Source organism: Betta splendens, chromosome 4, assembly GCF_900634795.4.
Source record: "Betta splendens chromosome 4, fBetSpl5.4, whole genome shotgun sequence".
Lineage (NCBI taxonomy): Eukaryota > Metazoa > Chordata > Actinopteri > Anabantiformes > Osphronemidae > Betta > Betta splendens.
This window is the reverse complement of record NC_040884.2, coordinates 15,433,584-15,454,505: the sequence shown is the minus strand read 5'-3', so window position 1 is coordinate 15,454,505 and position 20,922 is coordinate 15,433,584. Positions and strand designations below refer to the sequence as shown.

Below are 20,922 nucleotides of genomic sequence, written 5' to 3'. Positions count from 1 at the left end.
GTGTTTTTGGTTGTTTGTTCAGATGCCAGCAGTGGGAAACCGTCACGTGAGGCAATATGTATGATAATAAAGTAACTGGGGAGCACGGTGAACTCCTGGCTCCTAAGCCTTCATGTATATACTAAACTGCATCCCTAAAGCACTGGAGTGTGCAATTATGTAGTGGATGGATGTGGCTCAGGTAGCATTTACATGGAAGGAAGGGAGCGGCTTTCATGGATCAAATCAAACTACACTGTACTTACATTTTCCTTTATTGAGATGTTTGCTAAGGATTTGGTGGGATATTGTCGGGTAGAGGGAACTGTGCGACTGCGGGGCAGGTGTGTTTTATGTGAGCGCCTGCGTGTGTGAGCTCTGATAGTAGCGTAGCGTGAGGACGAGGGGGGGGGGGGGGGGGGGCGCCGGGTTGGTGACGCAGCTTAAAATTGCCACCGTGACTTCCATATGACCCGGCTCGACTTTGTGAGTAATTTATGATCAGCCGTCATCGTTGCTATTGCATCTGGCGTATGGAAATGATCCGGGGTTGAAGGAGGGGTGTGAGGTTGGGTGGTGAAGAACATGAATGCCACAAAGGCCGATGTGGCCTGTTTTTGTTGTCTCTCATTGGACAGGATCCTCTTTCTTTGACCTTTTGCACGCCTTCCCTCGTCTTTCATATGCTAATGCCGGGCCAGACCCGAGGAAGAAACACGCCGGAGCTGAGTGGAGGAGGACAAAGAGTCCCTCTCTCTTTCTCTGCCTCCTTTCCATGCTATATATCCTCTTTTCTTGCCTCTTTCCTCTCAAGCAACTTGACAGACTTTGGCATGAAAGGAAGTGAGTGCTTAGTGGATGGGAAAAGGTGGGGACGGCGTTCTGACTGTGACCCACACCACCTGTGAGGATCAAGTGCACTGCAGCGATCCTTGGTTATGTGTACGTGGAGTGTTATTTTGAGTGGTGTGTTGCAGATGGGTAATCGTTTGAGCCCGAGTCGCTCGGCCGAGGGGCCATTGGTTCTCATGCAGCATCCACGCTTCTCCCCGTGTCCCAGCTCTGCCAACTTCATCTTCCCACAACCAATAACATCCAGTCTGTAATGGGGCAAACGGATACTAACATGGCTTCTAGGGTCCTCCCCTAGCATAAGAGCGCAGCGCGGCGCTGGCAAGCATGACGCGGTATCGGAGCTGCGTTAGCCGTGTTGTGGGAAGGGGGCATGTTATCTGTAGGAAATGTAATTTTTGTCCTCATTGAAATCGTTCATTATAGAGCACGGTTATCTAAATGTTTTTGTTGGTGTTGGTCCAGCGCCAGTCAGGATTGCGTTACCCTCTTTCACTCTCTCTCTCTCTCTCTCTCACTCTCATGTCTCCACGTCTGTGTCTCTCTCGCCCGCTCGCTCGCTCGCTCTCATCTCGCCAGGCCTTCATCAGTCTCTTAAGGGAAAATAGAAAAGAGGGGGATTTTTCTCTTCCCTCTGTGCGTCGTCCCGTTCTCAGGCTCCCCTGCCTATTTTGCATCAGCCGTCTCGTACAGGATATTATCCGTGGAAAAACACGGGTCTGGCTATTTCATTTAGAATAATATGTTTGTTCTTTTGATTTGAAACTGGAAGTGTGGGGGGGGGGGTTTGCGGGGTGGGGAAAGAACAATTGGGGCCGTGTGTTGGAGGACTCGCTGTGTTTGATGTGAGGTCCTGTGGGCCCTGGGGGTGGCTGAGATTCTCAGGTTGAGGTCAGCTAAAATAGGCTCTCTCTCCCTCTCGCTCCGTCTCCCGTGTCTCATAGATGAGCTTTTTCTTTTGTATCTCTGTCTCAAATTCTGTGTTGCCTTCTGTCTCCTCTTACATCGGCATCTCTGGACCTCTTTTTGTCTGTTGACAAGCGTTGGCAGTCAGGTAGGGAGGGGGATTAACGGCGATCGGGTCGTTTAAATGTGCGCTGAAGTTCCTTCAACGTTTATATATCTAACGTTTGCCTTTATTGTCCTACTTTCTTCTTATTTCTGTGCATCATTCCTCCCTTGAATCTGACAGTGCTCGTCCTCTGTACTCCTTGATGCAGTTATTGTGAAGGACACTTGCTCAGCCCTTCAGGTCCATGTGAGTGCCTCGCAGTCCTCTCCTTTCAGCTTCCACAAAGCGTTCAGCGGGCTCTTTTTGTTTTAGAAAGGTTTGTCCCTCTTGTACGTAGCAACAAAATAATGCACAGTACAAAAGGTTATATGCCACATTTTATTGATTGCTCTCAGAAGTATTTTCATAGCTGAAAAACCTGGCGAAGTAAGAACAAAACCAGAAAAATATGTGCGGCTACCTCGACGAAGCAGGAGTTTGAAACGCGGGCCGCGGGTTTAAAAGGGAACATCGTTGATCGGTGACTAAGTTTCTTCAGGTTCGAGAGAAGACACACCACAATAGCACAAGATGTCTCATGACAAATGATACGTTCGCTTCCTCGTTGGCCAAAGACAAAGGCGGGGATTGAAAAGACGAGAGCGCAGTCACAGGACGTGCACAATAATAGTCCTTAAGGAAGGATCCAGAAGCAGGGAGAGAGTATGTGTTGTACCTAATAGAAATAGTAATGTCCCATTGCTGGATATGCATAACAGCTATAATATTTATTATCTCTAAGTCACCTTATTTTGTGTGCATTACTTGTATGTGTGTCAGCGTCAGCGTGTGCCCATGAATATTGCACGTACATGATTGGCATGTAGTACTCCTGACGGTAACAGCATGAGGATATCAAGGCCATTGGCAGAGCACGTCAGGGAATAAGTGGCTATTTAATTATGCATGACTTGTGGGCTTAAACAGTCTAATGAGAGATGAGATGAATTTACCAAAGAATCTGACTGAGTTGAGACCTTCTCAATTATACGGAAATGTTACCATGCACAGGTGCAGAAACAGATGCGTCCACCCTAAATATGAATGTGTCTATATATCATTTTGTAACTTCAGGGATATGTTAAGTATTAGACAGACTCTTTTTCTTGTCTAATACAGGCAAACGTGTCTTATCCACTCCCCTCAGCAGACGCAAACTAACACAATCCCTCTCAAACTCTTCTTCTCATCTTTTTTTTTCCATTAACCTGGCACCAGACATGGAAGAATCTTTTAATTATTTGCTTTTAAAAATAAAAAAAGACTCCTTTTTTGTGACAGTGAAGAAGAAGAGCAGGGCAGGCACAAGAATGTTCTTGTATACGAAATGGTAGGTATTAACACGGCCGGTTTGTCAGCAGTTTCACTGATGTATCAGTTCTCTGCCCCTAGACTAAATAAAGAGGGAATTTTTGCCGTGTTTCATCCCAGCTGAGATGAGCAGATAGAAGGAGGCTCTGGAGGAATAGTTAAAAAAGCAAACTCCGGCTGGAGAATGGGCTGCTTCTTTAACACAATGCCTAAACAATTGTCATGATGTGGTGATGGATGATTTAGTTGTTCTTTCTGTCCGTTCACAGACACACTCTCTTTTACCTTTTATAATATTGCCAAGCTAAAGACATATCTTATTAAAATACCTGCGCTTTTTATTATATCATGAAAAATATCGATAAATAAAGACTGGATACGTCTTGGGTCTGTAAGCTTATAATCTGTGTATTTGAGAGAGAGAAGGTAAAACGAGGGAGACTGTTGCTTTGGGCTCAGCTGCCTTGTTGTTGACCTCCTGTCACATTAGGAACAACACACACACACTTGTGCACAGTGAGTAAAAGTGAAAAGAATGAAACCTTTGTTTCTGCACAAAACATTGTTTGTGTGTGTGAAATGTTAGATTTTCATATTGTGCCACTTGCATGTCGTAGCGGTTACTGTAAGGTAATGGCTTGGTTCCATCTTAAACTCCCCTCTCTGCGGGTTCGCCCTGAATCTGCGTGACAACTGTGTTTATTTGATAGAGGAATATTGTGGCGCTAATCGAAAAGCCACACTAATTACACATGACAGTTGTTTATTCGTAGTGAAATCCAATTAAAATGTACACTTTTCAGCTGCGTCGCCGAGGTCTTTTTGTCCTCTCCTTCTCCTGCCCCCATTCCCGTCCTTTCCTCCCACGGTAACCAGGAAAAAAAAGGCCTGTGATGGCATAAATAACAACTGTGCTTTCCTTGTGGTTTCTGTGAGAAGAGGGCAAACTCACAACAGCTGTCAGAAAAAGGGGGTTTGTTTAAAAAGCAAATGGCTTTGGTCTAAAGTTCATTTGGAGACCTCTCTAATTAAATAGAGAGCCAAAAGCTTAAGTTAATTAGTAATTCCCTGGGTCCAGAAATTAGACCTGTCACGAGTATTGAAGCTTTTGGAAAAGCCAAAGTGTGTGTGTGTGTGTGTGTGTGTGTGTGTGTGTGTGTGTGTGTGTGTGTGTGTGTGTGTGTGTGTGTGTGTGTGTGTGTGTGTGTGTGCGTGTGCGTGCGTGTGCGTGTGCGTGGGGGGGAAGCATGTTTTTCGTCTCTGCACATTGTTCCCGTTAAAAAGTTGCAGATATTAATGATCTTTTGGTGGCGTGTCAGACAAGTGCTGGGGAGATGTTTGAGCGAGGGGCGCATAGCTTGTGGGATCAGTCAGGATACCTGCCCTATGATTATGTTTATGAAGGTAATAACAGGGCTAGGGGTCCTGCTGAGTGCCTTCTTTAGAAAACAGCAGGGTTTGAACTTTAAGCTTTATTGTTACCCCAGGAAGGTTTTGTCGCCATGTCTGAGAAACGTCTGTACAATTAGCAAGGTGTCTCTGTTACTGTTAACTGTAAAAACAGATGTTATGTCTCCTCTTCTCTCCTCCGTCACAGTGCAGTTGAACAGATAAGCAGACGTTATGCAAACATGAATCAGCCGACAATGGAGGGACATGTTGTCCTCACTTCTTCACGGCGCAATAAAGTAATAACTAACGTTTGATGAGCCAGCAAATGCAGCACAGTAACACAATGCGCTGGATAATTTGTACTGTACTAAAAGTAAATGTGCTGTTCTTTGTTTTTTGTACCTTTTACCCACTTGTGATACTGATAATCACTAAATAAGGCAACGTTTGTAGCATTTCTTTCATTCCTATAAAGAAATCAGCCTTTGGCAACACGTAAGTCAAGTTGCTACATTAGTTTGAAATGCTTGATAGTCTGCTTCAGCGTATCAGCAGAACCTACTGCTCTTGCAAAACCGACTTCACAACTGGAAAAGTGCATCGTGCCTCCATTTCAGATCGTTGAATCTGAGTATATACGGTGATGTCTCTAAACGAAGTCACACATAGAAGTTGTTTTCTAAGTTTCACGCTTATCATGGCATAAAATAAGCAGAGAATCTGCGGCCGGCGGTGGGCGATGCAGTATAACCAGCCATTTATATTTGCCAGGTGGATGTGAAATGCCTGCGTCAGAGACTGCTCTGTGTCTGTCTGAGTGTGCGCTCGCCTTGACTGACGTGGACAGTGTTTGCTTAACCTCTTCTGTGCTGCGCTGCCACGGCCTTGTCAATTTAAGTGTGTGTGTGCGAGCTTTTGGTTTTTTCGTGCTCCCAGCAGTACTTTCTTGAGCAAACCAGCTGGGAGGCAGGCAAAGATACGGAGGGGTCTGAATCAACACAAATGAGTGATATTTGTTAGTTTCTCCGGCCTTGAACATAATTGTGCGCATCTGCACACCCCAAAAGAAAACACGCCTTTTAGAGACGTGTTTTTCCAGGCTTTGTATTTAGCAGGATTATTAATTTCACACAAATAATCCCACTGCCTCGCTCAACTTGCTATTTTATTGCAGAGTCGACGTGTGTCCGTCCGTGTGTCCGTCCGTGTGTGTGTCAGTGTGCGTGTGTGTGTGTGTGTGTGTGTGTGTGAGAGATCGCATGTTTTTGCCTCATCCAAAAGATAAGGCTGTGATTTACGTAACAGCTAAGCTCTTTCATATTGTGTATGTTGTACCTTACAGGAGCATGATGAGCAGGCTAGATTAATATTTATTTAGCACAGGCAAATCAAGGATTAAGCAGTCATCATTTTAGCACTAATCCATGTCTCTGGTGAGATGCAGAGACAAAGAGAGGCAGATTATCAAACACATAACGCCACAAAACCACAATTAGTTGGTGACTTCTTTTTCTCGGCTGCACAGACTAGGAGATGATTATAAAAAGGTGCATGTTCTCACACACATGTCTGTGTTTCTATTTTAATTTATCATGTCCTGCTCTCCTAACCTATTAATGTCACAAAGTTTGAACTTCTCGTTCTCACCCTCCTTCTCTCTTCAAAAGACTCCCTCTTTGAAATTAGCAGTGGTTTGTCTGATTCACTCATGTGACGTAAATGTGTCTCATGATCTTTCCGCCGTCCGAACACACATGCGCATGTGCACACACACACACACACACACACACACACACACACACACACACACACACACACACACACACACACACACACACATACACACACACACACACACACATACACACACACACACACACACACTGGGCTGACACACATGCATGAGCAATGAATACTTCTTTCTTCGCTCCAACCACGTGGGAGAGGGACAGTTTGCTTATACAGTGTGTGTGTGTGTGTGTGTGTGTGTGTGTGTGTGTGTGTGTGTGTGTGTGTGTGTGTGTGTGTGTGTGTGTGTGTGTGTGTGTGTGTGTGTGTGTGTGTGTGTGTGTGTGTGTGTGTGTGTGTGTGTGTGTGTGTGTGTGTGTGTGTGTTATGAGTTGCTCAGGAGTCTGTAAATAAAATTACATTCTTTGCTAATTGAGTTAAACTGCTTTGCTGGAGATGTGGCAAAAAAAAAAAGATGAAAGCTCCCTGTGTGTGTTTTGTGTTTGTATGTCGCGAGTCTGTTCGTGTGTGTGTGTGAAGTGCGTGAATGTGAATTTCAGCCTCAAGTAGTAATCTAGGTCCTAGCACTCTCAGGTGTTTGTGTGTCACTGGTTGCTGGCTGTGTCGTCAAGCCTGGCTTGTGCAAAGCCCCCAAACTTAGCCTTGCAAAACAGATAATTAAGAGCTGCACGTAGAATAGAAAAATAATGTGTATGTGAGTGCGTTCGTCTGGCAGTATGTGTTGTCACAGCAGGGGGGCAACCCCGACATAGGGAGCTGCATCAAGGGACAGCTCAGGGGCCAAAAGGAGCATTGGACAGCTGTTGTAGTGTAGTCGGGGGTGACCGAGGATGGGGGGGGGGCTCCAAACCATGATGTGTAGGCGATTGAGAGAAAACATAAAGACGACAGATAAATTAAAAGAATGAAGAGGCCGGTCGTGCTGCGATGGAGAAAGCCAGCGAGGAGCGCAGACAGACAGAATGCCATCCTCAGTTCCCCTTTGCCCTCCTTCCTCCCTCTCACCCAGCCACTTAATGTTAATGGCTTTTCTGCCCCCCCACCATCACTTCTGCACACACATATACACGCACCCCCCCCCCCCCCCCCCCCCCCCCTTCTTTCCTCCAATCCCTATGGACACTGGCGCATTGTTTGTGGCAGTGCTTCTGTTCTTTCAAACTTAATTACCTTCTTGCCTTTTGTGGCGTCAGGGGCTGGAAGTTTGGCTCTGTGGCAGCGGAGGTCATCACACATTCTTTGGCGGTGCATTCCCTTAATCTGGGGGGGGGGTGCGTGAAGAGGAGAGAGAGAGAGAGGAGAGCATGGAGCTCTTCTTAAGGTGGTGCACGCAACCACGTGCACGGCCGTAATAGCCGGGGCATAGGCTGCCCTTTGTTTGTGCGGTTCATTTCCAATCAACCCTAATTAACTAGAGAGTGTTTCCAGATTGCCGGCAAAAATCCCCACTTTTTTTCACCCGGCTTACTCTTTGCTGTTTGGAGTTTGGGGAAGGGGAGGGAAAATGGAGGCATTAGCTATGTAGATTGGCTTCGCCTTTTGATGCTGGAAAAATCTTTAGCGAGGGCAGTAAGTGGCGACTGTGACCCAGCGGTGTCTTGCTGTTTATTTTCCCATGTTACGGTTCGGTTTAGTTTGAAATGTGGCCTCATCAGAAGCACAGGACTTGTGCATGTGTATAGATTGGACCCAGAGTCCATTAGTAAAAACGTTAAATCCTGTCAGTCGCCTTTAATCCCAGGAAAAGTGTGACTATTTAACTCCACAGACTGACCCAGGATCAGCGTGGAGCGTCTCGTGCTGTTCTTTACTAAAATATTTGACCAGGCTCAGTCTTTGAGTCTGGAGTGAGTGGAGACGTTTTCACCACGCAGCCTGGTGTAATGTGATCCTACACGGGATCTCAGGAGCCATCCATGCGTTGAGTTACGTGACTGCGTTGTCATCAGGGGTAAAAGAAGACAAACACGGCACCCGGCTTCAGTATTTGTTCCCTCCTGGTCAACAAGTTTATTATTGCATACGTGTCTATTTTTGTTTCCTATGATGCTCTCAACTCACATGTTGCAGATTACTTCCTCTATTATCTAGATATATTTTCTCCTCGAACAATATCAGATGTGGACCTGAGGGCATTTGGGTCTAGTGTTACCTGAGCAACCAGTGAGTCCAATTTACTTGTCATCAACCTGAGGGATAGAAGCTGCATACCTGATCTGGGACAAAGAAGGCCACTTCCGTCCTCCTTCCTCCTCCTCCTCCTCCTTGAAGCCCTTTCTTTCTTTTGCCTTGTTTTACAATCCAAGATCGTTGCTCATGTAGGCGTCATTTTGATTTGCTTTGATTTGCTAAAAGGCATTTTTTTTTGCAGAGCTGAGTAATTTGTTGAACAAGATTCCTGTGCTAAATTGAGTGGCACTTGCTTTAGGTGTTTGGACCGCGCCGCGAAGTAATGATCGGTGTCTTTCAGTAATGAAGGCCTTTGCTCACAGGAGAGACGCGGGGGAAGAGGACAGGCGAAACAGACAAGGGTGTGGGGGGCGCTGGGGAGATCTACTGCATCTAGCGTCTAATATTACACCTCCAGGCAACAAACTAGGGCTGCATGAAAACCCTTTGTGAGGTTAAGAAGTAAAGAAGACAAAAAACAGTTGGTCACGCAAAGGCCCTCCCCCTCTCATCCTTTTGCAATTTTCTCCCTCTGTCCTTTATTCTAAGACTCTAAACAAAGAGCATTAGGCCCTCTTTTGTGATTGTGTGCATGTGTGCATATGTGTTTGCGCACGCATGTATCAGCACTCTTTGATGGCAGCCGAAGCTCCTCTCGCATTGTGAAGGAGCAGATAATTCCCCTCCTCCTCCATCCCCGTTTCTGCATGGCAACAAATAAACAGGTCTAATTAGGCCAGAGTTGGCCTATTCATGGCACTGACAGTGGGAGATGGATGCAGCGGCTTTCACAGCGGCCTTTGCCTTTGTCTTTGCCTAACGCTTGCTGACATTTTGATAGAAGATTTGGTGTTGGACTGAGGGGCCACATGCCGTGAGAGCTATGACCTTCTAGGAGACCTCGAGAAATGGACACAGAGCCCAAGTCTCACGCTGTCACCTGACTTTGTTCTTTGACTCTTCTAAATTTCAACACCTTCAAAGATTAAGCGTGGATTTAATTCCCCTGGTTATTAGCTGTGCTCGGAAACGTCCCCCCCCCCCAAGGTTCGAGACAAGGCGGAAGGCGAACAGCCATTTCAGAGCTGCGATGACCACATCCCAAGCCCAGATCTACCAAATTCCACTGTTTACAGCTATTATAAATATTCGCTGCAATATTAACAGCGGCGTCTACCCTTGCATTAAAGTGTCAGACAGTTAGTGATGAAAAATTTGAACCTCACAGATCCCAGTGTAAACAGATACGGCAGTGTGGCGACACTGCAATTACAGGTTTGGCATTTAGCGGGCTACAACTCTGGCTAATGTGCGATCGTCTCGACAGAAGAACAAAAGCAGGAGGAGACTTTGACATCGCCAGGAGCTCAGCACCTCGCGTCTGCAACGCGCACGACGCTTTTTCCCGACACGTCACGTATTATCAGCATATTTATTACAAGCGTCCGTGGACGCGTTTGAGCCTCTAGTGGTGAGCGCGACCACAGATACTGGATTCATCTAAAATGCCAGCGCTTCAGGAACGACCTGAGACAGAGACAGTAGAGAAGCTGGGGGGCGGGGGGGTGGGGAGTTGAGAAATCCCCTGCTTTAGACTTCTTCTGTGTCTCTCAGGGAGCTACTGAAAAGCAGATGGAGGGATAGGACAGAGTAAGCAAGCGAACAGAGGGGAGGGGGGGCAGAAACAATAAGCCACGGAGTCTCTTCGCCCCTTTCTCCCATCAGAAGGAGCAGGAGCAGCGTCCAAAGCAGGCATTCCTGGGCTATTATTTGCCTCTCGCTGGATCTGATCTGCCACTTTAATTACCTTATAGTGTACATGTGTGTGTTGGCGTGTGGGTGGGTATGCGTGGACGTATGTTTGTGTGTGCGTGTGAGCCTGTGTCCACGTGTGAAAGCCAGTGGACATGCTTAATTAAAAAACAGAGGTAGGAGCAGCTCAGGCCATCTCTTTTGTTCTTCTGTTAAAAGAAGGGAACTGTTTCTGCGGTGTGGAAAATCCAGGGCTTCATTATTAGTTTCTCTCCCTCTCCCCTTTGTGTCTGTCTATCTGTTGCTCTCTCTCTCTCTCTCTCTCGCAAATGAAAGTAGTGTGGTTGGTTAGCAGAGCGCAGGAAACCAGTGGGGGAGAGAGGGAGAGACAGAGGGAGAGGAAGGTTTTTTTTTTAAGGTTAGGTGTAACATGATCTGCCTTGAAAGAAGCGGTAGTGGGCACAACTGCTGTGAAAGGTGTGAAGCCTGAGCAAAGCAGAAAAACAAGAGAAGAAAGTCCGACCCCCCACCCCCACCCTCCCCTTGTGAAATAATGTCAGTTAATCGACTTTTATAGAGCTATTAAAGATTTTAGTATCCAAAATGTTCATTTGAGCTCAAAAGGTTCGATGAGGTCAAGGCAGAATTTATGCCAAGACCAGACACCTCATCACCACTTTCATCTTAACTAACACATAGATCAGTACAACATAAACAAGGACACACTCCACATACAAGACAATGGTAACTAAAGGGGCATTTATTAGGAGATACCAATATTCAGTGGCCAAAACAAATAATGTAGGCTGAGGTCCACTGATGTCATGTTGTTTTTAATGTTCAAATGCAAATATGGAGGAAAAAAAGTCAAGGCACCAGTCATATGCTGTCATTTGTTTGTCTGCGTTCCCTTGGTGCCAAAATGACTATGTTCAGTCAGAACCTGAGGTAACATAATAACAGACAGCTACATTATTATTAGCAGGCCGCAAACATGTAAACAGCTACTAACCTGTTAGCGCCAGGGCTGACGTGTCAGTGCCAAGTGCTTAACACATTGGCTCATCCATAAGACATAATTCCATGCTTAACGTGTTAGGAGATGCATAATTCATAAACCGAAGTGTTTTATGTCCAGGCTACAATTCAAAGGGGTTGCTCCCCAATGAAATAAGCAGCAAAGTGACACCACTGACAAGTAGTAAATCCTGTCGTATACGTCGCATTAGCTCTCGAACCTACTGCTTCTGAACAGCTTTAGCCTCAATCACATTCACCACGAGCGCTGGTAAGAGGGACACGGGTGGAAAAAATGAAACGTGTGACAGGAGTAAGCGCATGATCTTGTTTTGAACTAGTTGAAAGTAATGGATTAATGGTAGAAAAAAATTTAAAAAATAAACTAAATGAGCTGTAATTTGATGCAGAAAAGCCTTTCTGTTATTGCAATAATCTAAAATTAAAGGCAGACATTAGTTTGTGTGTGTGTGTGTGTGTGTGTGTGTGTGTGTGTGTGTGTGTGTGTGTGTGTGTGTGTGTGTGTGTGTGTGTGTGTGTGTGTGTGTGTGTGTGTGTGTGTGTGCGCGCGCGCATTCTTGTGGCATGACACACACTTGGCTTGTTGCAACGTGTTTAAAGTCGTGCGCTAATTGCTGTTAATTACTTATTTATTTATTTATCCTTGCAGTTACATGTGTGGGTTGTTGTCTCGGTTGTGGTTGTGGTTATCGACGCGGTGGAAAAATATGGTTGCTATTTTAGGTTGTGTGCCTTCGGGCTTGAACTCACTAGGGTTGAAAAACATCTGATAAACTCTTAAGGTTTGGTCTCGAAGCGCCTCTGCGTTTCCTGCATCGGGACAGCAGGGCTTGGGTATGTGGCCTTTTTCAACAATAAAACATTAGCCAGGCCTGGGCGTCCACATGTCGCACTGAAGCAAGTGCTCGGCTCCTTGTGAAATTGTCTTTAATCTTACAAATAGAGACACAGAAACTGACTGAGACACGGATAGAAAAAATACGTAATTTCTCTTTTAATCTATCACTAGTCCCCATGGAATCATCTCTGGGATATATCAGATTAGACCTGATTATAGCGCGTGCACACGCGTGCACCCAACAAACAAACGAATACATGTTTAATTTCATTCCTCACGCTTTTACTGTCCCTCCCACTGGCTTTGTTTAGCCCTGGATTGTTGCAGATTAATCCTCTAATTGTGAGGGAGCGGCAGTAGAAAAAGAGAGGGAGAATTAAGCAGCAGGTGGATTGGGTTAAAGGTTAACGTGGCTCTTTAAAGCTTTCTTTTAATGCCAACTCATTTACACACGGGCATCTGAAAGGTGCTAGCACTGTAGCAAGTGAAAAGATACTGGTATGTACGACTAGTTCTCATCTGTTACCTTTAAGCGCGTTCTTCTAGGGAGCGAACGGAGCTTCGTGCATTACGCTCGTAGGCTTCTCTTTCCTTCCGCCCCTTCGGATCTCTGTCCCAGCTGTTCTTCTTTGTTCTTCGTAGGCAATTACACCTGTGATTACAGAATTAAAATACTTTTGGGTGCTGAGTGTGTTAGTGGGCTCAAAGGGCTTTTTTTGGCCTTGTTGTGAAAAGCCAGGAGATTGAAGTAGTGAGGGGTTGAGAGATGGGCAGCTGCCCAGCACTGATAGCATCTCACTGGTATTCCAAACATCATTCCTCATGGAAGTTTGTTTCACCTCGATCTCTTTGTTTGCCTCTTTGTTTGTTCTCTTATTTCCTAATTGCTCCTACATAAAAAATATACAGCAGCGTTTAATTTACCTAATCTCCTATAAAATATGCCAAAACACCAGGTTCTACCTTCTATATATGTTCAGTGTCTCTTGCTTTTCATGTCCACACAGAGTCTAAGTCATACCCTCAGGGCCTTAATAGGTTGAAAGGTGCAACTCCTGACGGGTATAAACATGCCAAGGCTGATTTACCTTGTGACTTTACTTACTCCAACCTGCTTTCCTCTCAAAGAAAGACACCCGCATATAGGTTGTTTGATTAAATAGATTGGCCATTATCGCCTCTGCACGTTACAATGTGGCAACAATAGTGCACTTGCCTGAAATAACATTCTTTTAACACAAGCTTAGCAAACACCGGCCACAACACAGGCAAAGCTGCGTATAGCCGCGTTGCACAGGGGTATGTCGATCAGAAAGTCTATTTACCAGACAATTGGGTTGCTCATGTAAACCTCCCTTACTGCCGACTGCCGTGGGCCCTGCTTCATTCATTTATACCTCATTTCCCCTGTTTCCAAGCTCCGGTCCCTGAGGTCAACACAAGGAAAAATCTTTTGTTTAAGAGTGGGATTTTTTTCAGTGGTTGTGCAAAGCAATCTCAGTTGTCACTTTTAGGACGTTTGTTCTAGTGGGAGCAGCTAATATCAGATTTATTTGTTTTTTTTTTTTTGTTATCATCCTGGCTACTTAACAGGTTTCATGTCTCTGGGGCAATCAACGTATGGGTAGCCAGTTGTCATGCTTTGTTGCATATAAAGTACAACATGTGACTCTAATAATTAGTTGTTCCTAAAACCAATTATTCAACGTTTGTGAAAATAATGAAATCACAGCCTCTTGTAGAAATGAAAGAAATTTGAATAGTTGTAGTTTACATTCTGTCTGTTGTTCGACAACTCTTCCTAATGCTCTGTTCTCTTTTCTTTCTTTGTCTTTGTTCAATGCAGGTCCCTGTTAGACTGGATGAGATGATATCCCTATGTAGCGGTTGTCATGGCAACTTGTGACTCTCCCCCTATGGTGTCATCGCGGCAGCAGGAACATGGTGGCCAGAGGCTGGACAGTGCTGCTGAGGACAACTCCGTCGTCGCCATGGAGACCACTGTCACCAAAAGCAACAATGCTCACAACAACAGCCAACTGTCACCTGCTGCCAATGGAGAGCCAGAAAACGGCCTTGGAGAGTCTGCTGTGAGCCCACTGAGGTCTGCCCCCACCACTGTCAGTGCAACTATTGACTCTGTACTGGAACAGAGTCGGCGAGAAAGCTTTACTACTGGTAACAAAGGGAGTGTTACCGGGACTTTACCAGGAGTAGGAGGAGGAGCAGCTTTGGGTTCAGACTGTTCAGCCGTTGCCACGTCTCCTGTGGCACCGACAAAGGAGATTCCCTGCAACGAATGTTCTAGTTCCTTCTCCAGTTTACAAAAATACATGGAGCACCACTGCCCCAATGCCCGCCTTCCTACTACAGGAGGTCACGAGGAGAGTGAGGAGGTTGAAGCAATGGTAGGTGATAGTGAAGATGAAGTAGAGCGTGAGGTGGGTGGTGCAGAAATGGGGGAAATGAACAGTGAGGTCGAGATGGAAGACGATAGCGACGTGGAGAACCTGTGCGGCGAGATCATCTACCAGCCCGATGGCTCTGCCTTCATTCTTGAGGACTCCAAAGAGCAGCGTGGCAGCCAGGGGGGGCTCTCCGGGGCTCTCCACTTCAGGGGCCTGCTGTCCCCCCAGACCTTCCCCAGTGTCCAGGCCAGCAGTGGCCAGAGTGGCCTGAGCCCAGTGGGGGATCGGTTGGAGCAGCCAGCTGCACCCATGTCCTTCTACCCCCAGATCATCAACACCTTCCACATCGCCTCATCCCTGGGGAATAAATCCCTAGCGACCGACCACCCCTCCTTCCCAAATACCTCAGCTGGAGGGCTGGCGGGCGCTGGTCCCGTGTTGCACAGTTTCCGTGTCTATGACCTCCGCCACAAGAATGACAAAGACTATCTGACGGCGGATGGTGCAGCCAAAAACTCCTATGTGTCCAAAGATGTCCCCAACAATGTGGACTTGTCCAAGTTCGAGGGCTGTGTGGCCGATGGGCGGCGGAAGCCTGTGCTGATGTGTTTCCTGTGCAAGCTGTCTTTTGGCTACAGCCGTTCCTTTGTGACACACGCTGTCCATGACCACCGTATGACCCTGAATGAGCAGGAGCAGAAGCTGCTGAGCAACAAGCACGTCTCTGCCATCATCCAGGGCATCGGAAAGGACAAAGAACCTCTTATAAGCTTTCTGGAACCAAAAAAACCCCCCAACTCTGTGCTACCCCACTTTCCCGCACCTGCCAACTTCTTAGGGCCAGACACAGGGCTTCGTGGCTTCTGGAACGCTCTCCACAGTAGTGGGGAGAATGCCGACTCCCTTCAGGCAGGCTTTGCCTTTCTGAAAGGCAGTGCCAGCAGCTCCTCCAATGACCAAATCCCAAGAACCCAAACCATGCCAAAGGCTGAGACCAACCCAAACCTCGGGGGAGGGGCTGGTGCCTGCAGAACCTCCAGTGGGAGTTCTGCTTCTACTGCTGCCACTGGTGACAACCTGGAAGGTCGTAACTCTGATAGTGACTGCAAAGGCCATGTTAGAGATGCAAGCGCTTTGCAACGCACTTGGCCGGTAAGCCAGTACCCGCCCATCAAGGTGGAGACCAGTGGAATGGGAGAAGAAAGTCCAGACCAGGAGGAGGACTTATACTCCAATGATGGTGGAGTAGAGATGGAGGCAGATGAGGAGGAGGAGCAGGCCATGACTATGGCTTTGACAGGCCAACGCACCAACAGCACCAGTAGCAAAGATTTCCCTCTCTTAAACCAAAGTATTTCCCCCATTTCCAACAGTATGCTAAAGTTTAACAGTGATAGCAAAGGCGCTGCTTCAACCTCCTCTTCCTCTTTGCCTCCTTGTGAGAAGATGGGGCTGGAGAACAGCCGTCTGTCTGCTGCCCTGGCAGCTGCCAGAGAGAGGGAGAGCAGCAGCGACTCAGCCAGTGAAGCCCTGACAGGGCGGGATGGATCGTCGCCATCCTCTCACCCCCTTGACATGATGATGATGCGCAGAGATGACGAGAGCCCTGGGCCTCTGCATCATCATACCGGAAACCCTGGTACACCTGGTACTCCAGGAACACCTGGTACGCCTGGTCCAGGTGAAGGGTCTCCAGGTAGTGGAGTGGAGTGCCCAAAGTGTGACACAGTCCTGGGATCCTCGCGGTCTTTGGGAGGGCATATGACAATGATGCATTCGCGGAACTCTTGCAAGACGCTGAAGTGTCCCAAGTGTAACTGGCACTACAAGTACCAGCAGACGTTGGATGCCCACATGAAAGAGAAACATCCAGAATCTGGAGGGTCATGTGTGTACTGTCGCACAGGACAGCCTCACCCTCGTTTAGCCAGAGGAGAAAGCTATACCTGTGGATACAAGCCTTTTCGCTGTGAGGTCTGTCAATCTAATTATCCATCATATGGATTTCTATAGATCCATTTTCTTTCTAGCTTTTTAAATATTTTCCTTTTTGGTTTTTTATATCTACCATGCCTCATTGTGTTGAATTTACCCTCACAGGTATGCAACTACTCAACCACGACCAAAGGCAACCTGAGCATCCACATGCAGTCGGACAAGCATCTGAACAACGTACAAACACTCCAGAACGGTGGCAGTGAGGCACAATACAACCACAACCATACCACACCTGTGCCCAGTGCCGCTCTCGGTGGGGGCTGTGGTGCACCTTCACCATCCAAACCCAAACAGAAGCCCACTTGGCGCTGTGAGGTAATCACACAAGCCGAACAAGCATATAGGGCTGTGGTTGCAACACCCAAGGCTGAAAAAGTGAAACAAAGACTACCTTTACCGTTGACTACCTTTATTCTACCTTGTTACCAACAGGTGTGTGACTATGAGACCAACGTGGCACGGAACCTACGAATCCATATGACCAGTGAGAAACACATGCATAACATGATGCTGCTCCAGCAGAACATGAAGCAGATCCAGCACAGCCTCCACCTGGGCCTGGCCCCAGCCGAGGCGGAGCTGTACCAGTACTACCTGGCTCAGAATATGGGCCTGGCAGGTGTAAAACTGGAGAACCCAGCTGGCAGCAGTGGCCCAGACACCCAAATCATGATTAACCCGTTCCAGCTAGATCCTGCGACGGCGGCTGCTCTTGGATCTGGTCTAAGTAAGTGATGCTAAATTAGATATTAAACACAAGGGTACATGTCTTTTCATTTTCTTTTGTATTATTGTTTTCCTAATTTGAAGTTTTCTCTCTCGTGTGATAATGGATGCTGATGTGTTTCATATTTTATCTTTCCTTGTATTTCCTTGCCCTTCCATCTTTTCCTTTAATACTGCCATCCTTTCTACTTTGCCCCCTTGCTGCACCCTCTTCTGTTTCTCTGCTCCTCTTATCTTTGCTCTCATATTGTTCCTCTGTCATTGTCTCCTTTCTTTGACCCCTCTCACTGATTAAAAAATGATTATGAGATGCCACATGAGAATTATTCTTAATCTTTCATTTGTAATTTTCTTAAGTCAGCTTAATCTCTCCCACCCCCCCTCCCTAAAATACACACATTACTCACCGCGGAGAGCGCGCACACACACACACACACACACACACACACACACACACACACACACACACACACACACACACACTCAAACAGCAGGAAGCGGATTCCCGTAGGAGTGAGAGAGATTTAACAATGACCCTGCAGTGTTACACACCCACTCCCTCCTCTAGTGTGGAGGTCACAGCCCAGCCAGCAGTTGTACTCTAAGTGAATTACACTCATAACACACAGTCCCCCAGAGATGGTGATTAGATGTTGTGAGCAGGATATTTATATATTCAAATACTTACACATACACACACAAACGCATACATAGATAAGGGTTGAAAGGAGTGTGTGCGTGTGAGGGATGAACACACGCGCTAACATGCTGATACACACTGGAAAAAAAATATCAGACGCAATGGTTAAATCCTTGTGCTGTGTTGAGACGTTACTGGGGAAAAAAAGACATGATGAGCTTTGGTAGCATGTGAAGAAAGACAATAAAAGGATCAAATGAGAGAGTTAATTACATCTGAATGAATGGCAGATCCATTTTTTGTGTCCAAGGCTGGGTGGGCGGAAGAAGAAACAAAACGCGTGTTAAACATTGATCAGCTTTTAAAGTCTGCGTGTGGATGTGAGAAAAGCCTGAAGCCCTAAAGCCGTTGTCCCACCGTTGCCGAGAGCAGTAATTAAAGCTACCTGATGAGCGAGTTAGCAAGTTGAAAAGGATGATTGTAATTGATCCTGATTCAATCCTATTAGGGTTTTTTATAGACAAGACTTTGTAAGGTGCCCTAGTCTTCTGTGGGGCTTTATTTTATCAAATCCTTTTGTGTGAGAGCGCCTGTATTGAAGACTCACTTCTCTCTCCACACTTAATTTCATTTAATAAAAGGAGCCTTTTCTCTTTCCCTCTGTCCTTTATCCTACTCTTTGCATGTGAACCTTCCATTTGCAGCACCGCTTTGTCTTACCATCGTAACTCTGCATACCGCCAGCCTTCTATCTGACTGTATGTTACGTTATGTCACCAGGGTTTTCTTCTGTTTTCTCCGCAGTGAATAGCGACCTATCGGCGGAGTTGCGTCTCGCCAGCGGTCAACTGATGGCGGACGACCTGTCTCTGGTGTCCTCCGGCGCCATGGGAGGCATGTCCTCCTCAGACCCCTCCCTCTCCTCCCTGTCGCCGCCTATAAATGACCCCTCGCTGTGCCTCTACCAGTGCGCTGTGTGTAACTGCTACTCCACGGACAGCCTGGAGGCTCTCAGCGCCCACGTCAACGCCGAGCGCTCGTTGCCCGAGGAGGAGTGGCGCTGCGTGGTGGGCGACGTCTACCAGTGCAAGCTGTGCAGCTACAACACGCAGCTCAAGGCCAACTTTCAGCTGCACTGCAAGACAGACAAGCACATGCAGAAGCACCAGCTGGTGGCCCACATCAAGGAGGGAGGCAAGGCCAACCAGTGGAGATTAAAGTGTGTGGCCATTGGCAACCCCGTCCACCTCAAGTGCAATGCATGCGACTACTACAGCAACAGCGTGGATAAACTGAGGCTGCATGCCACCAACCAGAGGCATGAGGCTGCCATCCGCCTTTACAAGGTAAAAACATTACTGTTGTTAGTGTCCTGCAGAAACACCGCTTTAAAAACAAACCCGGAGGAACACACACTCGCACACAAGCACAGGCTACGCACGAATGGGAAAACGTTCTTTATTTATTAATGACTTTATGAGAAAAATTAGGAGATAAAAATAAATATGCTACATAATAATAAATAACACTGGTGTACGTCCACTCCCAAGTTCAGATGTTTTTGTTTATACAAATCCGGGTCACATGGGTATAACGTTCCCATGAGAATGGAATGACAGAGATGGAAAAGGTCAGTGTTAGTACCCGGGATGATTTCCATCATGGGTAAATTCCCTGCTTGTGACCAGCTGGCACTACTGTTAGCAGGCTGTTAATTACACACGAGTCACGTAGTGTCAGCGAGTTTGAAATGTTTGTGAGTTATGATTGTCTTCAGCTGGCTTTGAGCTTGTTTGGCCATCTGTAAATGATTTCAGAATCTTTCAAGAATTTGTTTTCCTGACAAGAGCGCGGAGCCACATTAACAACTTAGTTATGCATCTACAGTGAAACCACCACAGAACCAGAGTCTATGCATGGTATTAATATTACATATATATATTTTAAATACTAGTAAATAGTCTTATATACATATAGCGTATTATGTCACACACTTACGCATAAACACATTTGTTGACATTTAAAATTTTTCTACACATGCACAGAGCTGTTCCCGTTTGTCAGGTCATAGGTGAAGCCCGAGTCTTTGTCTCAGAGCAGCATGTGTGAACCAGCGCTCGGAGTCCCACCCGAACTCCTCGACCTACAGGACAGGATCAGGTGCATTACATTAATGAGGATTTCTTTACTAGTGAACGCAACGTTTGGCAGTGGGAGGTGTTTGTGTGCATGTGTGTGTGTGTGTGTGTGTGTTGTTACTTAAATGTACAGACAATGTTGACAAGAGGATATAAACAATACGATTGTATCGATTCCTTTGCATTAAGAAGAAAGTAGAAGTCTATGCTTTTACCGTTTTCCTCTTGTCATTTTAGGGGATAATTGAGAAGATACAGAACGGTAGACTTGAATCCTACCCCACTGCCCCACCATTTTATTTGTGTGTGGGTAGGGCCTTCACAATAACCTTGAGCAACTGCATTTATTCGGCAATCTGTGACCGATTCTTACTTAAGTAGATTAAGTGCATCTGCATTCTCAGAGTGATTTAAAGCAGTTGTAGTTGACTTAAACAGGATGTACATATTGACGCTGCAGTGGCTGACATGCTGGCAAAGGCCGGGCTTGGCAAGGGATGAGTTGAAGACATCTGTTCACCGATCGAATTGAAATATAAAATTATAGTTTAATTTCTTTTTCAAACTCCTAATGTTCTTAACACAATGTACTGTAGGGACAACTTGTCTGTCCCCACTAATACGGACGTCCTTTCGTCCAGGGGTCTGCATCGAACTGTAAACTCGGGTGTGTATTTTTACGTATTCTTGTGGGCGAGCAGTGTAGCGTTTGGTCACTTTTGGCAGCTGCATGGAGGTGATTTAATATGAGGCAATGGCCAGATGGGTTACCTTGGCAGCCATTTAATCATGCAAAGAAAGCTATTTTTATCATATGTGATTAAATGTACAAATCCAGGAAGCACAGGCGGAGGAATGACACAAAACAGCTCGTCTGAGCA

At 46.4% G+C, this 20,922-nt stretch overlaps 1 protein-coding gene across 3 annotated transcripts in view; it reads left to right on the top strand.

The window, feature by feature from the left end:
• The window catches only part of zfhx4 (zinc finger homeobox 4), a 243,340-nt gene that overhangs the window by 174,194 nt on the left and 48,224 nt on the right, over positions 1-20,922 (top strand). For all 3 annotated transcript variants that reach the window (XM_055508360.1, XM_029146686.3, XM_029146685.3), the window contains 4 exons: positions 13,978-16,513; positions 16,640-16,852; positions 16,970-17,264; positions 18,708-19,249. In XM_055508360.1, coding sequence (XP_055364335.1) covers positions 14,024-16,513; positions 16,640-16,852; positions 16,970-17,264; positions 18,708-19,249 — 3,540 coding nt within the window. In that variant the 5' untranslated portion in view covers positions 13,978-14,023. The remainder of the gene's footprint in view (positions 1-13,977; positions 16,514-16,639; positions 16,853-16,969; positions 17,265-18,707; positions 19,250-20,922) is intronic.